This window comes from Dama dama, chromosome 11 (assembly GCF_033118175.1).
Source record: "Dama dama isolate Ldn47 chromosome 11, ASM3311817v1, whole genome shotgun sequence".
In the NCBI taxonomy this organism is placed as follows: Eukaryota; Metazoa; Chordata; class Mammalia; order Artiodactyla; family Cervidae; genus Dama; species Dama dama.
The window spans coordinates 32,553,674-32,570,377 of record NC_083691.1 but is presented as its reverse complement, the minus strand read 5'-3'; the positions used below and the strand labels follow the sequence as shown (position 1 = coordinate 32,570,377).

The following is a 16,704-nucleotide window of genomic DNA, read 5'->3' as shown; positions in this document are numbered from 1 at the left end:
AGAAAGCTGATATGGTGATTCACTGGGGTTGGAGACTGATATCCTGCCATCTTGTTACTGGCATCTATATGGTTAGAGATGGCTCACCGTCACATCCTAATACCAATGCACAGGAAGGGTAATGAGAAGAGGAGCAGGCATACTCCTTTCCTCTTGAGGGCCCAGCCTAGAAGCAGCACAGCACATAAGCACATCCACTCACATTGGCTAGAATCTAATCCCATAGCCATACTTAGCTGCAAAGGAGGCTGGGAAATGTGCTCTTTAGCTAGGTGACTCTGTGCTACAAACTTTTAGAGAGCAGAAACCCAGATAATTGAGGGACATCTAGTAGTATCTTCTACCACCAGCACCTCCTGGATTTAAGTTGGAGCTTTGGGAGACTGCCTGTTGTCTCAAGTCTGTTCCTGTAATTTGCACAGGCTGCCACCAGGCAGCGGTGGCACCTTGGATGAAGCCTGATGATTTAGTATCCATTGTGTACTGACTGAAGAAAATAAACCATGTTTTCTTATCCAGTTATACTTTTCTACATTAAAACAATAAAATGTTAAAACTAAGAAGCAATGTTAAAGAACACATGTTTTTCAATTGTACATAATTGAAAGAATCATAAAATTCCTAAGTACACTTAAGTCATATTTTACACTATAAACTTTTTTAACCCACTTAAGCAGAGCACATGATAGGTTTGAAACTCAGTGGGAAAGAGTTTCTGCTTCTAAAAATTTAAGACTGGTCTGAGACCACAGTGTGCGGTCAACAAACCCCACCCTAGGAAACCTACCTTCCCTTCTCTTCACCTCATTTTTTGGCAGCAAATTCGACAACAAGAAATCTCAGGAATTGACTTGGAGGAGAAGGAGGAGATGGACAACACTGAAGGTGAGCTCTGGAGCCCTGGATCTCTGCTTTCATCTCTCAGCCCATCATATGAGTGGCTCCTCCACTCATCACACCAGCTGCTTCTCTTTCCCCTTCCCGTGGGCCCTCACAGCTGCAGCAGCCTACGGCAGATATCCTCAGGCACCCCTGAGGCCCTTACCTAGAGTGGCTTTTACTCTGACCAGTTGAGCAACCACAGTGATGGACAGACATTTAGAGCCATCAAACATCAGAGCTGGAAGGGACCTCAGAGCTCATCCCATTCTGTGTCTTCCAGACCTTTTCCATGGAACACTACAAATGGATTTTCTAAAGGGGAAAGAAGGCTCTGAGGCCAAATTGGTTAAACAGGTCCCTTGGTGCAGAACTTCTCAGTGCCTTTAATATACAAATGCTATTATAAATCTCTAAAAGGAAGACAGAATAAAATATTTCCCCAACTTATTATATATATATATATAATTATATATTATATCATGCATATACATATACATACATACATATATATATATATATATATATATATATATATATATATCTCCTTTCTCTTAAAGCATTCCAAGAACACCTACACTTATGTTTGACTGAATGCTGTTTGGAAAATGCTAATATAGAACAGTCCTCTTATTAGAGAGCTGCAAAGTTAAATTAGTGAAGTGATGAGGTAGGTCTCCAGCCCTGGCTTTCCTGCTCAGATCATTTCTGCCTCCTTGTCTTTTTCCGGCCAGGCCTGAAGGGGCCAATGAAGGGCAAGGAGAAGGCGAGGGCTGCAAAGGAGGAGAAGAAGAAAAGAACCCAGAACCTAGGCCCTGGCCAGGGGTCGGAGGTCCCCGAGAAGAGGAAACCCAAGGTTGATGAGCTCAAGGTGAGGGTCTGGGAGCAGACCCCGCCAGGGTGTGGGGTCGTCATGCCCAGGACAAGACAGAGGCCTGTAGGCCTGCCTCGCCTCCCCTGATGGGCTGGCTTGGCTCAGGTGTACCCCAAGGAGCTGGAGTCAGAGTTCGACAGCTTCGAGGACTGGCTGCACACGTTCAACCTGCTTCGGGGCAAGACGGGGGACGACGAGGATAGCGGGACTGAGGAGGAGCGCATCGTGGGCCGCTTCAAGGTCAGGCAGCAAGCACGAGCGGGGCCCTGAGTCCTGAGCCCCCCCACCAGCTCTCCTCCCCACCCCAAGCCTGGGGCTGACAGCCAAGGGGAACTGTCAGCTGCCCCGGTGGGAAAACTATGAGCGTACTTGCACCCTGAGTGATAAGGGGCATCTGCCCTGAACCCACTCCCCCACTTCACCCCCCGCAGAATTGCCCCCACTCCGGCCACTTCCTCCAAAACCCCTGACTGTCTGTGACCCAGCAACTAAAAGGTTACGGCCCCAAACCCCCACAGTAGGGTGCAGACTCTCAGTGCTCTGGGCTATTTTAAATGCCACCCCTGCCTGTGCCCATGGGAACCTGCACCCTGACCCACGCTTGCCGCACCCCAGGGCTCCCTCTGCGTGTACAAAGTGCCACTCCCAGAGGACGTGTCCCGGGAAGCCGGCTACGACCCCACCTACGGCATGTTCCAGGGCATCCCCAGCAATGACCCCATCAACGTGCTGGTCCGGGTCTACGTGGTCCGGGTGAGAGCCCCCTCGCAGCCTCTCTCCCCAGGCTCCCAGTCCTCCTGCCCAAGAGGGGCTGAAGCAGCCTCAGACTGATAGCCCCTAACTGGGAGACACCAGGGAGGGCAGCTGGCCTTGTGCCATCCTTTATAGAGGCGGAAGCCAAGGCCCAGAGATGGTCAGGGACTCACCTGGGGCCACACAGCAACTCTCTGGTCCAGTGCTCCTGACCTTCATTATCATGGGACCATCGAGGGGCGGGGGTGGAGCAGGGACACTGGAAGATGAGGGTGCAGGGACCCTGCTCAGGAGCATCCTTCCCATCCCAGGCCACGGACCTGCACCCCGCAGACATCAATGGCAAAGCTGACCCCTACATCGCCATCCGGCTAGGCAAGACTGACATCCGTGACAAGGAGAACTACATCTCCAAGCAGCTCAACCCCGTCTTTGGGAAGTAAGGCCTCCTGGTGCCCCACCTCCACCCTGCCCAGACTTCCCCAGCCCAGATCCCCTCCTGCCCCACCCTACCGCACCCCAACCTTCAACCCTTCTCCCAACCCCGCCGCACCAGATCCTTTGACATCGAGGCCTGCTTCCCCATGGAATCATTGCTGACGGTGGCCGTGTATGACTGGGATCTGGTAGGCACCGATGACCTCATTGGGGAAACCAAGATCGACCTGGAAAACCGCTTCTACAGCAAGCACCGCGCCACCTGCGGCATCGCCCAGACCTACTCTGTGTGCGTGGGGCGGGGTGGGGCAGGGGGGCTGCCTACTGCACCTTGACTTCAAAATCAAGATGCAGACCATGGGATTTGGGAAGGTGGACATATTGTTTCTGTCCCAGCCAGGCCTCCACCCCCACAGGCTCTGGACTCAGCCTTCAGGGGCCAGGACTGCAGGTTCCAAGACAAGGAGAGAGCCAGGGAATTCCAGGACAGAGGAAACAGAGGGAGAGAAAAGCAGGCTGGGAGGAGAGGCAGGAGTGTGCTAGGAAGGGTCCACTGGATATCTGGCCAGCCTGTGCCACTGCCTGGCTGTGTGACCCTGGGCCATCCCCTTAACCTCTCTGTTTGTCAGTTTCCTCAGGGAGTCTTTGAAGTTCCAGAGGAGTGGACACAGTGGGGGGGATGGTGCAGCTGCAGTGGGGGAGACTGGATGCTCATCCTTGGGGAGCATGGAGCATGTGGGGCCTGAGCCCAGGGCAGGAGGGATCAGCCCCCAGCAGCTCTCGTGTCTCAGCTGATCCTGGAGCATGGGGCAGGGCTCACTTGCTCACATGGGGCAACAGCCAACCTAAGGAAGCTGGCCAGGGCCACTTACTACCTGGGGATGGCCCAGTCACACCCCAAGCCCCACCCAGCCCATGTGTCTCCTCCCACAGACACGGCTACAATATCTGGCGGGACCCCATGAAACCCAGCCAGATCCTGACCCGCCTCTGCAAGGAGGGCAAAGTGGACGGCCCCCACTTCGGGCCCCCCGGGAGAGTGAAGGTGTCCAACCGCGTCTTCACAGGGCCCTCTGAGATTGAAGATGAGAATGGTAATGGGATGCTGCATGCAGCTATAGGGGTGTCAAGAGGCCATGGAAGGACCCACACATCCTTGTGGCAGGACCATCCCTCTGCTCATCACCCCAGTGTCCGCCTCCTGTCCGCTCAGCCTCCACCCTTCCTCCCCATCCCACAATGAACTTGCCCACCTGTCCCCTTTCTCTTCCTCTCAGCCTCCCTGTGGGGTAGGAAGATTCTTCCCCATTCTACAGATGAGGAAAGTGAGACCCAAAGGGTTTCAGTGACTTGCCCAAGGTCACTCAGCTTTTACAAGGCAGAGTGAGGGGAGTATAGACCCAGGTTGGTCCGGCTCTCCCTACCCTTTTGCCCTGTGGCCCTTCATGGAGAACCAGCAAATGTCTCTGCCGGAAGCTTGTGCCATCCACCTTCAAGGTGCTGGACAGGACATAGCTTCTTCTCTTCCCTGACCTTGCAACCCAGCGGGATTCTCGGGTCAGTTTCCCCCCAAGCAGGGAAAACCCAAGAACACAGACCCCTCTGGGCCCATGAGGCCGCTGAGAGCTTGGGCTGTTGCATCTCCCTCTGAGCCTCAGTTTCCCCATCAGTAGACTGGAGAAGGGGCCTCTGTGTGCCCTTGAGCCCCTGGCCCAGCACAGGTCTCTTGTTCTGCTGAGCCGACGTATGAGTTGACCTCCGGCGCCCGCAGGGCAGAGGAAGCCCACGGAAGAGCACGTGGCGCTGCTGGCCCTGAGACACTGGGAGGACATCCCTCGTGTGGGCTGCCGCCTGGTGCCCGAACATGTGGAGACGCGGCCGCTGCTCAACCCCGACAAGCCAGGCATTGAACAGGTGACTGGCCTGAGTCTGACGTTCTTCAGTATTTGGGATCAGGGAGTCCCAACCTGGGCCCATAAAAAGATATCTCCATGCTATTCACTGCTTCCCCGGAAGTATCAGGCGCCCCACACACACACACACACCATGCCCTTCACCGAAACTACCAGGGCTCGTGTCTTGGCTTTGAGTGAGAATCACATCACCTCTGGTGGAAACCTAGGGTAATCTCCGTCAGAAGCTGCAACTGGCTGTTGGTGACATCATAGGGATTGCTGGCATCCAAGAATGAAAACTGATGAGTCCTGCCAGAACACAGGTGGGGAGGGAGAGGAGGGCTAGCCTTGCTGGGCAGAGGAAGGAGTCATGAGACGTGCCACACCCCCTTCCTCAGGGCCGCCTGGAGCTGTGGGTGGACATGTTTCCCATGGACATGCCAGCCCCCGGGACACCTCTGGACATCTCCCCTCGGAAGCCCAAGAAGTGAGCTGCTCGGGGCCAGCGCCCTTCCCTCCCTGCTCCCCAATGCGTCCTTTCTGCAGGAGCCTCCAGGCCCAGGTTACCTTAGTCAGTCTCACGTGGCCTTGTTGGGGGAACAGAGCTCCCCACGAAGAGGGCTGTGGGGGCTGCCCTGGGGAGGTCCCCTTGCTGAGGCAAGGGGTCACACCCCCACTGTGTGGCCTGCAAGGGCCACGGGTTCACACTGACACTCTCCCCGAAGGCTCTGTCCTCACAGACCCACTCCTCCACGCACACGCAGGCAGCATCCCTTCTGGGTTCCCCCCCACACATCCACAAGACACAGAACCCCTGAGAGTTGCTCTGCCCCCCTGATAAAAGTGGTTCCCACTCGAGGCTGCCATGCAGCTCTGCCAAGTTTTATTTAAAACTGATGAGATGTTCAAGGGTAAGTGCCCAGAATGGGAGGGAGGGTGGGAGAGTAGCCAGAACGCTGGATCATGAGCCAAGCCACCTGCCTCTGTTAGTTGACTCTGGCCAGGTCACTTTTTCCTGCACGGTCCTCAGTTTTCCCATCTGTAAAGTGGCCGGACCAAGCCACTGTCAGCACTGGACTTGGTGCCTGCAATTAGAGCCCCACATTTCCATTTCACACTGGACCCCACCAGTCATAAAGCCCATTCTGCCTGGTGGGATTTCCCAGGTGTCTCAGTGATAAAGAATCCGCCTGCCAACGCAGAAGACGTGGGTTCGATCCCTGGGTCGGGAAGATCCCCTGGAGAAGGAAATAGCTACCCACTCCAGCATTCTTGCCCGGGAAATCCCATGGACAGAGGAGCCTGGCAGGCTATAGTCGACGAGGTTACAAAAGAGTCGGATACGACTTAGCAACTAAACAAAAACAGCTAATTCTGCCTGGCCCAGCCTCCAGGTGGGACCCTGAGTGAGCTGTTCCATGGCTCGCCACCAGGGGGCACCACAACCCGCTGTATCTCCAGGACTTGCAGTCCAGGGGCGTCAAGTCCAGCACGAGCCATTGCAGTCGATTTTTAGAGATTGACTCAACCTCACTCCTAAAGGTAGAGATGGAACTACCTCATTTATCATGACAATTACGCTTCAGGAGGAAAATCCCCTTTGGGGGCAAGGATGTAAAGGAAATCAGATTCCAGGGTGATCCACTGCCAGCTGCTGGGCTTAAATGTAAATTTCTATTAGAACTTCAATGGAGCTTCAGACCTCTGGGGAGGGGGGATTCCTGACTCTCCAAGCCTCGCTTCAGCCACGCCCCGAGAAACCAGCCCCTGCCCCTCTCTGGGCAGCCTTCCTGAGACCTGAGTCTGCTCCCCCTTATCCAGGAGGACTGTGCTTTGGGTCCTGGCGTTCTAGCCCAACTGGCTCTCCGCGTCCCCCTCCACCCTGCCTGGCTCTTCTCTCAATAACCATGCTAGCTGGGCGACCTTCTCCTCTGACCCTGGGCCCCCCACGTCTCCCCAACCCCTCAATTTCTCCCCACATCGGCTCTCTCAGCCCCAGCTTGGCCCAGGCCCCATGCCCATCCCAAGTCCCCAGGACTTGTCCCGGTCACCTCATCTCCAACCCCAGCCTGGTAACCCCCACCACCACACCACTAATCTGCCCCTAACCCACCCAGGTATGAGCTGCGGGTCATCGTGTGGAACACAGATGAGGTGGTCTTGGAAGATGATGACTTCTTCACTGGGGAGAAGTCCAGCGACATTTTCGTGCGGGGGTGGGTGAGAGGTCCCTGGGTGGGAGGGGGGCCGAGCTGGGTAAGCCCACCTTCATGGAAGGCAGGAGAGGAGGGAGAGGACAGGGTGGGTGCTGTGGGTGGAGAGAGCCCCCACCCCGGATGCGGTTGCAGGTCTAGAGCGTGTGATGCCCCCCAGGTGGCTGAAGGGCCAGCAGGAGGACAAGCAGGACACAGACGTCCACTATCACTCCCTCACGGGCGAGGGCAACTTCAACTGGCGCTACCTGTTCCCGTTCGACTACCTGGCTGCTGAGGAGAAGATTGTCATCTCCAAGAAAGAGTCCATGTTCTCCTGGGACGAGACCGAATACAAGATCCCCGCGCGGCTCACGCTGCAGATCTGGGACGCCGACCACTTCTCTGCCGACGACTTCCTGGGTGCGGGGCTGGGACCAGAGCAGTGAGAGGTCCCCTGGGTGGGAGGGGGAGCTGAGCTGGGCAAGCCCACCTTTCTGGAAGGCAGGAGAGGAGAAAGAGGACGGAGGGGGGGGGGGCAGTGCTGTGGGTGGAGAGAGCCCCCACCCCGGGTGTGGTCGCAGGTCTGGAGCAGGTGATGCTCCGGCGGGGGCGGGGGAGGGGGAGGCAGGGGCAGGGTGAGCTCAGCCCAGGTGGGGGGACCCAGTGTCAGTCGGATCCAGTGTAGGAGCTGACTTGGGTTGTCACAGGGGCCATCGAGCTGGACCTGAATCGCTTCCCTCGAGGCGCAAAAACAGCCAAGCAGTGCACCATGGAGATGGCCACGGGGGAGGTGGATGTGCCTCTGGTTTCCATCTTCAAGCAGAAGCGCGTCAAAGGCTGGTGGCCCCTTCTAGCCCGCAATGAGAATGACGAGTTTGAGCTCACGGTGGGCCTCACCACTGCTGGGCAGGGGGCAGGGGAGGGCCTGGCACCTTTCCCGGGCGCCGGCACCATTCTGTTCCTCTCTGCAGGGCAAAGTGGAAGCAGAGTTGCATCTACTCACTGCCGAGGAGGCGGAAAAGAATCCCGTGGGCCTGGCCCGCAATGAACCTGATCCCCTAGAGAAACCCAAGTGAGTGCCCTGCATGCCAGTCCCCTGCCACATTGGTCCCTAGGGGCACAGGAACAGGAAGGAGATGCCAGAACCTCTGGTCTTCTTGCCCCCACTCTGTGGGCACCTCTGCCCTCTCTGACCCTTCCTGGGCCACAGCCTCATTGCAGGAGAGCCTCCTCCCTCCTCCCTTTCCCCCCAGGATCCACCTCCTCCCTCTGAGGCCAGAACACGGGCTATAGTACAGGGAAGGCTCTATTGAGCTGAGTTGAATGCTCTTCCTACTTTTTGACAGGGGCTTCCCAGGTAGCTCAACTGGTAAAGAATCCACCTGCAATGCAGAAGACTCTGGTTCGATTTCTAGGTTGGGAAGTTCCCCTAGACAAGGGATAGGCTATCCACTCCAGTTTTCTTGGGCTTCCCTGGTGGCTCAGACGGTAACGAATCTGCCCGCAATGCAGGAGACCTAGGTTCCATCCCTGGGTTCGGAAGATCCCCTGGAGGAGGGAGTGGCAACCCACTCCAGTATTCTTGCCTGGAGAATCCCCATGGACAAAGGGGCCTGGCAGGCTACAGTCCTTAGGGTCACAAAGAGTCAGACATGACTGAGTGACTAAGCACACAGTTTTTGACAAAGGTAAACAGCTGCAGTTGGTGGACTTTGGGGCCCCAGGCAGCCTTGATGGCTGGGGGAGGGGGGTACCTAGAACTGTGTACTCAGCTGAGAGTCACCTTCATCTTGGCCAGGGGCCCTCGCCACACCCCAGCCCTCATCCTCTGTGTCCCTCCTCGGTGCCCCCTCTGCTCCTGTCGCTGCTCTAACCAGCCCGACACAAGCTTCATCTGGTTCTTGAACCCTCTCAAGTCTGCCCACTACTTCGTGTGATGCATGTATCACTGGTTGCTTCTCCTCCTTGCCCTTTTCCTCTACTCTGCCTGGCTACCTGGTCAAGAAGATCCTTGGGGTCTGAGCCCAAAGCCTCCTGGGCCTCATACCCTCCCTTCCTCCTGGACCTAGGGCTATGAGCTGGCCAGCATGTGGCGCGCGTGCGTGCACACACACACACACACACACACACACACACACACACACACAGAGTGCACACACAAGGACAGTGCAGACAGCAACTTTGAAGCTTTCAAGTGGTATCCTAGACTCAGAACTGCAAATGACTGTCTTGCATGTTTACATATGAGGCCGGAGAGGAAAAGGAACTTGTCCAAGGTCACCGCCTAGTAAATCAGGGCAGAGCTAGGACTCAGCCTTGGTTTTCAAATGGTCCATCCAGTGTCCTTTGCACAACACCACCTCTTCTCCCAGTGACATCCTGGTCAGAATCGAACCCAGTGCTATTGGCAGAAAGCAGCTGAGTTATGGACAGGAAAGGGGAAAGGCTTTGACTGAGATCAGCCATCCAGCCCTGAATAGATTCTACCAGCATCCTCCTCCCAACCCGAGCCCTTTCCTGCCCTGCATGGCAGTGAGTAGCTCCACAGCATTCAGTCATCTTGGTAACCAGCCTACGGGGAGCTCAGCTCGGTGCCAAAATTTCTCATGCACCTTCTCACATCACCCTTTCACCAACCCCGGAGGTGGGGTCTGCTATTAACCCCATGGTACAAGTGAGGAATCCAAGGCTCTAAGACATGCCTCACTTGCCTGTCACCACTGGGACTGGAAACTAGGTGCCCTTGCCCACAACCCCCGGCCTGCAGCCCTGCCTGCACTGATTGGCTCTGGAGGGTGTGGTCTATGTCCCCCAGGAGCAGGAAGAGTTTGAAGAAGCATGTTCAGTACTTTGATTTTCTATCTGGACATTTTATAGAATCTATTGTTCTTGTCACACAGTCAACAGAATGTAAGCTCAACAAGCCCTTTTTTGGCTAGATGGCCCTGAAGAAGGTATAGTAGTGATCCAGCCCTGATGGTGGGCAGGTCAGAGGTGAGGGTGGCATGTACCCCACCCTGGGGATCTTCAGACCCCTGGTAGGGCCTGGTGGGGACAGAAGCCTAAAGGGGGAAGAGGTTGGAAACACAAATCTCACTGTGAACACACAGCAAGTACTAGACCATCCACAATGAACAGCTCAGTAGGGGAGCTTCCTATTGTAATAACCAGAACTGCCTGCAACAGCCTTCTCCAGCACTGACCTGCCCTCACTGCAAGTGTTGGGTCAAGGGGTAGCTGCCCAGCTGCCAAAAATGTCATCTAGGCCTCGGGAGCAGCTGGGACAACTGCTGTTCTCTGCAAAGAGAACGGGGAATGCAGGCAGAATTTGCTGGAGCTAAGTTCAGTTCAGTTCAGTTGCTCAGTTGTGTCCGACTCTTTGTCATCCCACAGACTGTAGCACACCAGGCCTCCCTGTCCATCACCAACTCCCGGAGTTTACTCAAACTCATATCCATTGAGTTGGTGATGCCATCCAACCATCTCATCCTCTGTCATCCCCTTCTTCTCCCTCCTTCAATCTTTCCCAGCATCAGGGTCTTTTCCAATGAGTCAGTTCTTCATATCAGGTGGCCAAAGTACTGGAGTTTCAGCTTCAGCATCAGCCCTTCCAACGAATATTCAGGACTGATTTCCTTTAGGATGGACTGGTTGGATCTCCTAGCTGTTCAAGGGACTCTCAAGAGTCTTCTCCAACACCACAGCTGGAGCTAAGAGATGGGCTCAAACCCTGCCTCCAGCACTCAGTACTCTGGGGACTGGGACCGTGAAGGGACCACTCTTGGGGTCTAGAAGGGCTGTGGGGATGGGGTGTCTTGGAGGTGCCACTCCCCTGACCGAGGCTTTCCCTCCCTAGCCGGCCCGACACCGCCTTCGTCTGGTTCCTCAACCCCCTCAAGTCCATCAAGTACCTCATCTGCACGCGGTACAAGTGGCTCATCATCAAGATCGTGTTGGCGCTGCTGGGACTGCTCATGCTGGCGCTCTTCCTCTACAGCCTCCCAGGCTACATGGTCAAGAAGCTCTTGGGGGCATGAAGGCCCTGGAGGCCCTCCCTACAGCTCCCCTCCTGGGCCTGTGCATTTGCCCCGCCTCTGGCACAGAGGCCTTCAGTCCCAGAGGCATTCCTCCTGCTGTCTGGGCCGGTGATGCAACCTCCCCTCCCCCCCCGCCCCCACAACCCTGCCTGTCTGCCCCACCCCAAGCCTACTGCTGGCCTGGTCCTGCCCATCTCATCCCTACCTGCAGGGTGGGGAGCGTGGGAAAGTGCCAGAGCCTGCCCCACCTGCCAGAGGAAGCCACCAGAAATCCTCCCCAGGCCTTCCAGCAGAGCGCTAAAGCTTTAATGAAATTAATGGAGAATCAAGAGAATCATGTCATGGACCGCGCCCAGGGCTTTAAAAAGAATCAATGAGCAAGCAGCATTACCCTCCCCCTCCCCAGACATAATCTTGCAAGAGCAGCCGCCATCTTGATCTTGCAGAAGTGAGCCCAGATCCCTTCAAGGAATCCTGCCAGGTGGCTGCTTCCCCAGGCCACTCCACTCTATTCAGGCAGCCGCCCTCTGGGTGCACAAGCCCAGTCCCCGCCCAGCCTGCAGGTTCTGATGGCCTCCCAGTGCTTCCTCTGCCCAGACTAGCCCTGGCAAGCCAGCACACTGGCAGTGAACCCTGTACCCCACCCACCTGCCTGGCCCCTGCTGAGCTTGAGCTTCCAGTCCCCGGGGGCTGCCTGGAGTTTGCACTTGAAGGGCTGCCCACCCCCGCCCCCACCGCCGCCTGTGTGAGCTGAGTTTCTCTTGGCTGTTTTTCCTCTCTCGAGTGGTGATTTTTCTCTTAATAAAAGAAATCAAACCCTGAGCTGAGAAGTCTGCAGTGGGTCAGGTGGGGGGACTGTGGGGGAGGGATGCACAGGGTCGGCTGGCAAGCTCAGCACAGGCTGGGCCCCTTTGGAGGGGGCACCTTGTGACCCAGGGTTCAAGGGGGGCCTGCGGTACAGGGCTGCCTGCCCAGGCTGCCCCGGGGGGAATGTCACACCTCAGCCCAGGGGCACAACCTGGTGGACCCAGGGGCCCCAAAAGCTCACTAAAGCACTCTTAGTGACAGTCTGAAGGCATAGACCCAGAAATGGCCCAGAGCTCCCAGGCACCGCCTGTTCCCGGAAGCAAGAAGGGAGACCTGAGCCACAGTCTCGGCCAGCAGCTGCGCGCCTGTTCTCAAACCAGTCTGAAGCCAGGGACAAAGTCCCCTCATGACACAGAGGTGTCAGGTAGGGATTGCTCTTTAAAGCAATTCAGACACAACTTTTTTAAGACTTTAATCAGGACTGTCGAATCCCAGTAACTCCTCTCAGCACCTTATTTCAACAGGTCCGACAACAACAGGTCTGGAAAACGCAGGGAGTGGGCCCCAGGAAGCCCCCAGGGGGTACTGCCTCCCACACCAATAGTGATACCAGTGTCAGCCCTACTGCGACAGGCTTTTCAAGGTCTGGCTCTATTTTGTGGGGACCCGGAACACCTGAGTCGGAGGAACTTGCAGTTCAGAGTTTATCTGGAAAAGAGAGAGTAATGGTCATTACCCTTCCCCCAGGGTCCACCTGCCAACAGGCCTCCAGGTCTCTAGGAGCACTTCTTCCCCAAAGACGTCTTTCCGTCTCCTGGGCCAGCCTGCACGCACCCTGCCTTCTTCAGAAGCCGAGTCCTGGGCTCCTTGCCTGACTTCTGCTCCAGCACACCAGCCTCTAGTAATGCGCTTAACCGTCCCCTCTGATCCATTTTCTAGAACCCGCACCTCCCCGCTTCACCGGCCCATCTGGCCTCGTTCTTCCATGCTCTTCCCCAGCCTTTTGTCCACTGTAGTGTCGAAGGAAGGGTGGCCCCCTATGGTTCCCAAACGCCTGAGTCCTGTCTTGGCCCAAGAGGCCATCGTGACTCCCAGGCTCATTGCATGCCCTGCTCAGGTGTGGCCGGGGGCCTCAGACCCCCACAGGCCACACATCCCCAGGGCCTGGCGTGTGGCTGGCCTCAGTTGATGACTCAGGAGGTACGCCCAGCCCCATGTTTCACCCTTAAGTGCCACGTGAAGGATCCCACAGGAGCAGAGCAGAGCCAGCGGCTGCACTGCCAATGGGCTCTTCCCAGTGGAGCAGACCATGAGATCCGCCTCCTGCTAGGACACGGGGAAGTCACCCCAGCTGTCCCTGGAGCAGGTCTGCGTAGGGGGCCGGGGGGAACATCTGCCTCGGTTGGAGCCCCCTTTCCTGGTGTCACATCGCAGGCCAGACCCCCGGAGCTGGCAGAGCGGGAAGAGCCGGAGCTCTGGGCAAGTGACAGAGGCTCTGCGGTTTGATCCTCCTTTTTGTGAAAGCGGGAGAATCACTCCCACCCTGTCCACCTCACAGACCAGCTGTTAGGACCAAAGAAGAAAATTCCTGTGGAAGGGCTCTGTAAGCTGTGAGGCCAGCGCTGGCTTGATCCCTGCCTCGCAGAGCCATCCAACAAGCATCTGGTGCCAAAAACTATATGGGCGTCAAAGTGATACTATGACAGCCTGCATCTCAAAGTTCCCTTGCCTCTGGAGGTGGTGAGGAGGGGACGCCTCACTTCCTCCAGCGTCTCCGCCAGTCCCGCTGCTGCCCCCCACCCCGGCACCCCAGTGTCCTGCCCCCCCTCCCAGGACCCACCTTGGTGTCGAGATACTGCTGCAGCAGCTGCTGGAGCTCTGTGTTCTGCCGTTCCAGAGAACTGTTTTCTATCAGCAGCTCAGCCCTCTGGGTCAGGACGAGGCTTTGGGCAGAAAAATTGATAAGAGGCCCATTGAATACTCCTCCATTCTCAATCAAGTCGGAGCCAGGATCTCTGCTCTTCTATTCTGGTTGGAGGTGAATGAGGACCCCAGAACCCTCGCCCACCAAGGCAGCCCTCCAGGCCTGAAGGAGCCAGGCCACCCGGAACAAAACAGGGAGGGCAGAGCCGGACGGTTCGATCCCCCAACACTACACGGCCCCCCACCTGAGTTGCCAAAAGCAGTTTTACTCTCCAAGAGTTCCTGGGACAGGGAGGCGGCAAAGGTGGCCGCTCCAAGCAGGGTGCTTCTCCTACCTGCCAGCCCTGGGCCTGCCCTGCCTGCCCTCCTTCTCCTGAGCCATGGCATGCACACTCACTGGTATTTCTCCAAGGCTGTATACAGAGCATCCCAGAGGTTCTCGGTGGTGGCAGGGATAACCGTGGTCAGGGCCTTCCAGTACTCGGAGTCCTTCGAGTCATCTCGCACAACCTTCAGCAACTTCACTGGCACCCAAGAGTCCCTGAAGGTCAAAAGCACTGGTACCATTCCCCTCAACCTGATGTCCCCAGGGCCCCCAAGCAGTGCCCCTCACAGACTTACTGTCACCTTCATCCGATCATGGAAGAGCCTCAGAAACAATACCTGCTTCTCCATCAAGGTTCCTGATTTTCGGTGCTGTTGTCTCTGTTATGAAGGAGTGTCATCCACCCCCTTTCTCTCGATCAGTTTACCTTACAGGCTTTATAGCTCACTATTATGTCCATCTCTTCCACGGATACAGCCAAAGCAGCTCTTAAAACCTGTTATCTCCTCTCCACACACCCCCAGGATGGCCTTCATCCAAGCTATTCCCTCCCACCTGGACAAACCTTCCCACTACGGTCCCTGAATCAGGCATCAGTTGGCCACCAAAGCCATCTTTCTAAAATGCAAGTCTGCTCCTGGCTCCCTCATGGCTTAAGATCATTTTCCGGCTCCGATCCACCAAAGGGTAAAGACCAAGACCTTGGGGAGTTTGGATAAAGCTCTCAAGATCCAGCCTAGCTCCTCTACCCAAGCCGGTCTCATTCCCCAGACCCTTGACACTCCAGTCATACCGCTCTGTTATGATTCTTGAAGCAGGTCTTTTCCTGTACTGTGACATCCTGAAATGCCCTTCCCCCCAACTCTGTCCACCAAGGAAAACCCAGTTCTGCTGCCATCTCCTCCTAAAACCCTGATGTCTCAGATGAAGGTGACCACGTGCCCTCTGAGTAGCCTGACACCTCCACATGCTTTGACCACTATTCTGATCACAAAGTATTCTCCCCACAGGGCCTATACACAGCAGCCCCCAACATGTTTATTAAATAAATGAATGATGAATGAAAACATGCAAATTGCTTCTGTATCTATCTCTTTCATTGCAATGTCCATGGATTCTTCTCGCCCTCCTTCTGAACATCCTCTACTCACTTCCCCAAGTTCTAGCTCAGCAGCCTCTTCCCTCCCTGGTATCTGCTTGGCTCCCATCCCATCCAGCTCCCCCTGCCCCCCACTTCTCAGGTAAGCCCTCCAGCACCACAGCCTACTTGGGCTTCCTCAGACCCATGACAAAGGCCTCCAGAATCTTGAGGACATCGTTGGGGTGGATGAGCTTGGGAGAAGGAGGGGGCTCCTTCTCCTGCGACTTCCCATCCACAAGGCTCCCCTCCTTCTCTGCTCTGAGATCCAGCGGCTCCTGTAGTGGGGAAACAGATGCCAGGAACCAGTGTGGACAAAGATGCAAGGGCAACTATGGTTGGAGGCATGCAAGCATGAGTGTATGAAGACAGCTAGAAAGAGGAAAAACGGAGAAAACATTTACAGAAAGTTACAGAAGTTTTGGAAAAGAAAGATGCAGACATGCACACAAAGAAAGAGAGAATGAAGGAAAAGAGTGGAGAAGAAGGAAGATGGGACCAGGAAGAGGCAAACAGGGAGCTTCATAACAGTGATAATGGGGGAATTCCCTGGTGGTCTAGTGGTTAGGACTCAGCACTTTCACTGTAGGGGCCTGAGTTCAATCCCTAGTTGGGGAACTAAGATCATGCATGCTGGGCATGCATTAAACACACACACACACACCAGTGATAATGTTCTAGTTTGGTATCCAGTTCACAGGTGTTCATTTTATTGATATGTATAAAGCTTACATGATGTAAATATCCTCTCGATCATAGTTCAAATTTTAATTTTTTAATTTTAAAAAGTTCTTCTACTCCTGCTGCACGGTTCAATCAGTTTACTTCCCACCAGTAAACCAACACTATCAGTTTCTTATATATCCTTCCAAAGAAATATATATCCATATGAGCACACACACTTTCACTTTTCCTTCCCATTTCATATCATATGAATGATACTCTACTACATACATAGTAGAGTTTCACATACCAACAAACCTTAGAGAGCTTTTCACATAAATACCTAAAGAACTTCATTGTTCTTTTTTACAGCTGCATTGGGTAGATGCAGCATATATTAATCGATTCTTTAATGATGGAAATCTGGATCATTTCCAATCTTCTGTCATTTCAAACAATGCTGTGATGAATAAGCTATGATAAACACATCATTTCAACTGTATTGAGTACATCAATAGGATAAAATGTTAGAAGAGGAGCACAGGCTAAAGTATACTATACAGTTTTATAGTTGATCCTACCAAGCTGTCTGCCACAGAGGCTGCAACAATTTAAACTCACACCAGTAAACTATGAGCATGCCTGCTTCCCAAACCTCAGCCATCACTCTCTGTTATCCAACTTATGGATTTTTGCCAACCTGACAAGTGAAAATTGAATTTGAGCCCTTTTAATTTGCATTTCTCTAAATATAAGAAAGCCTGATTATATTTTCAT

At 54.8% G+C, this 16,704-nt stretch overlaps 2 protein-coding genes across 4 annotated transcripts in view; one reads left to right on the top strand and one right to left on the bottom strand.

Annotated features, from left to right (window-relative positions):
- OTOF (otoferlin) overlaps nucleotides 1-11,071 on the top strand; it is a 90,582-nt gene extending 79,511 nt beyond the window's left edge. For all 3 annotated transcript variants that reach the window (XM_061154977.1, XM_061154975.1, XM_061154976.1), the window contains 14 exons: nucleotides 819-885; nucleotides 1,614-1,750; nucleotides 1,859-1,993; nucleotides 2,369-2,506; nucleotides 2,818-2,945; nucleotides 3,063-3,233; nucleotides 3,878-4,038; nucleotides 4,716-4,858; nucleotides 5,238-5,326; nucleotides 6,957-7,055; nucleotides 7,213-7,454; nucleotides 7,742-7,920; nucleotides 8,006-8,106; nucleotides 10,891-11,071. In XM_061154977.1, coding sequence (XP_061010960.1) covers nucleotides 819-885; nucleotides 1,614-1,750; nucleotides 1,859-1,993; nucleotides 2,369-2,506; nucleotides 2,818-2,945; nucleotides 3,063-3,233; nucleotides 3,878-4,038; nucleotides 4,716-4,858; nucleotides 5,238-5,326; nucleotides 6,957-7,055; nucleotides 7,213-7,454; nucleotides 7,742-7,920; nucleotides 8,006-8,106; nucleotides 10,891-11,071 — 1,971 coding nt within the window. The remainder of the gene's footprint in view (nucleotides 1-818; nucleotides 886-1,613; nucleotides 1,751-1,858; nucleotides 1,994-2,368; nucleotides 2,507-2,817; nucleotides 2,946-3,062; nucleotides 3,234-3,877; nucleotides 4,039-4,715; nucleotides 4,859-5,237; nucleotides 5,327-6,956; nucleotides 7,056-7,212; nucleotides 7,455-7,741; nucleotides 7,921-8,005; nucleotides 8,107-10,890) is intronic.
- Nucleotides 11,072-12,425: 1,354 nt separating this feature from the next.
- The window catches only part of DRC1 (dynein regulatory complex subunit 1), a 30,780-nt gene continuing 26,501 nt past the window's right edge, over nucleotides 12,426-16,704 (bottom strand). The window contains exons 14-17 of the mRNA XM_061156100.1: nucleotides 15,394-15,542; nucleotides 14,199-14,342; nucleotides 13,719-13,821; nucleotides 12,426-12,586 (exon numbers count right to left, since the gene is read on the bottom strand). Of these exons, the coding sequence (XP_061012083.1) occupies nucleotides 12,530-12,586; nucleotides 13,719-13,821; nucleotides 14,199-14,342; nucleotides 15,394-15,542 (453 nt within the window). The 3' untranslated portion in view covers nucleotides 12,426-12,529. The remainder of the gene's footprint in view (nucleotides 12,587-13,718; nucleotides 13,822-14,198; nucleotides 14,343-15,393; nucleotides 15,543-16,704) is intronic.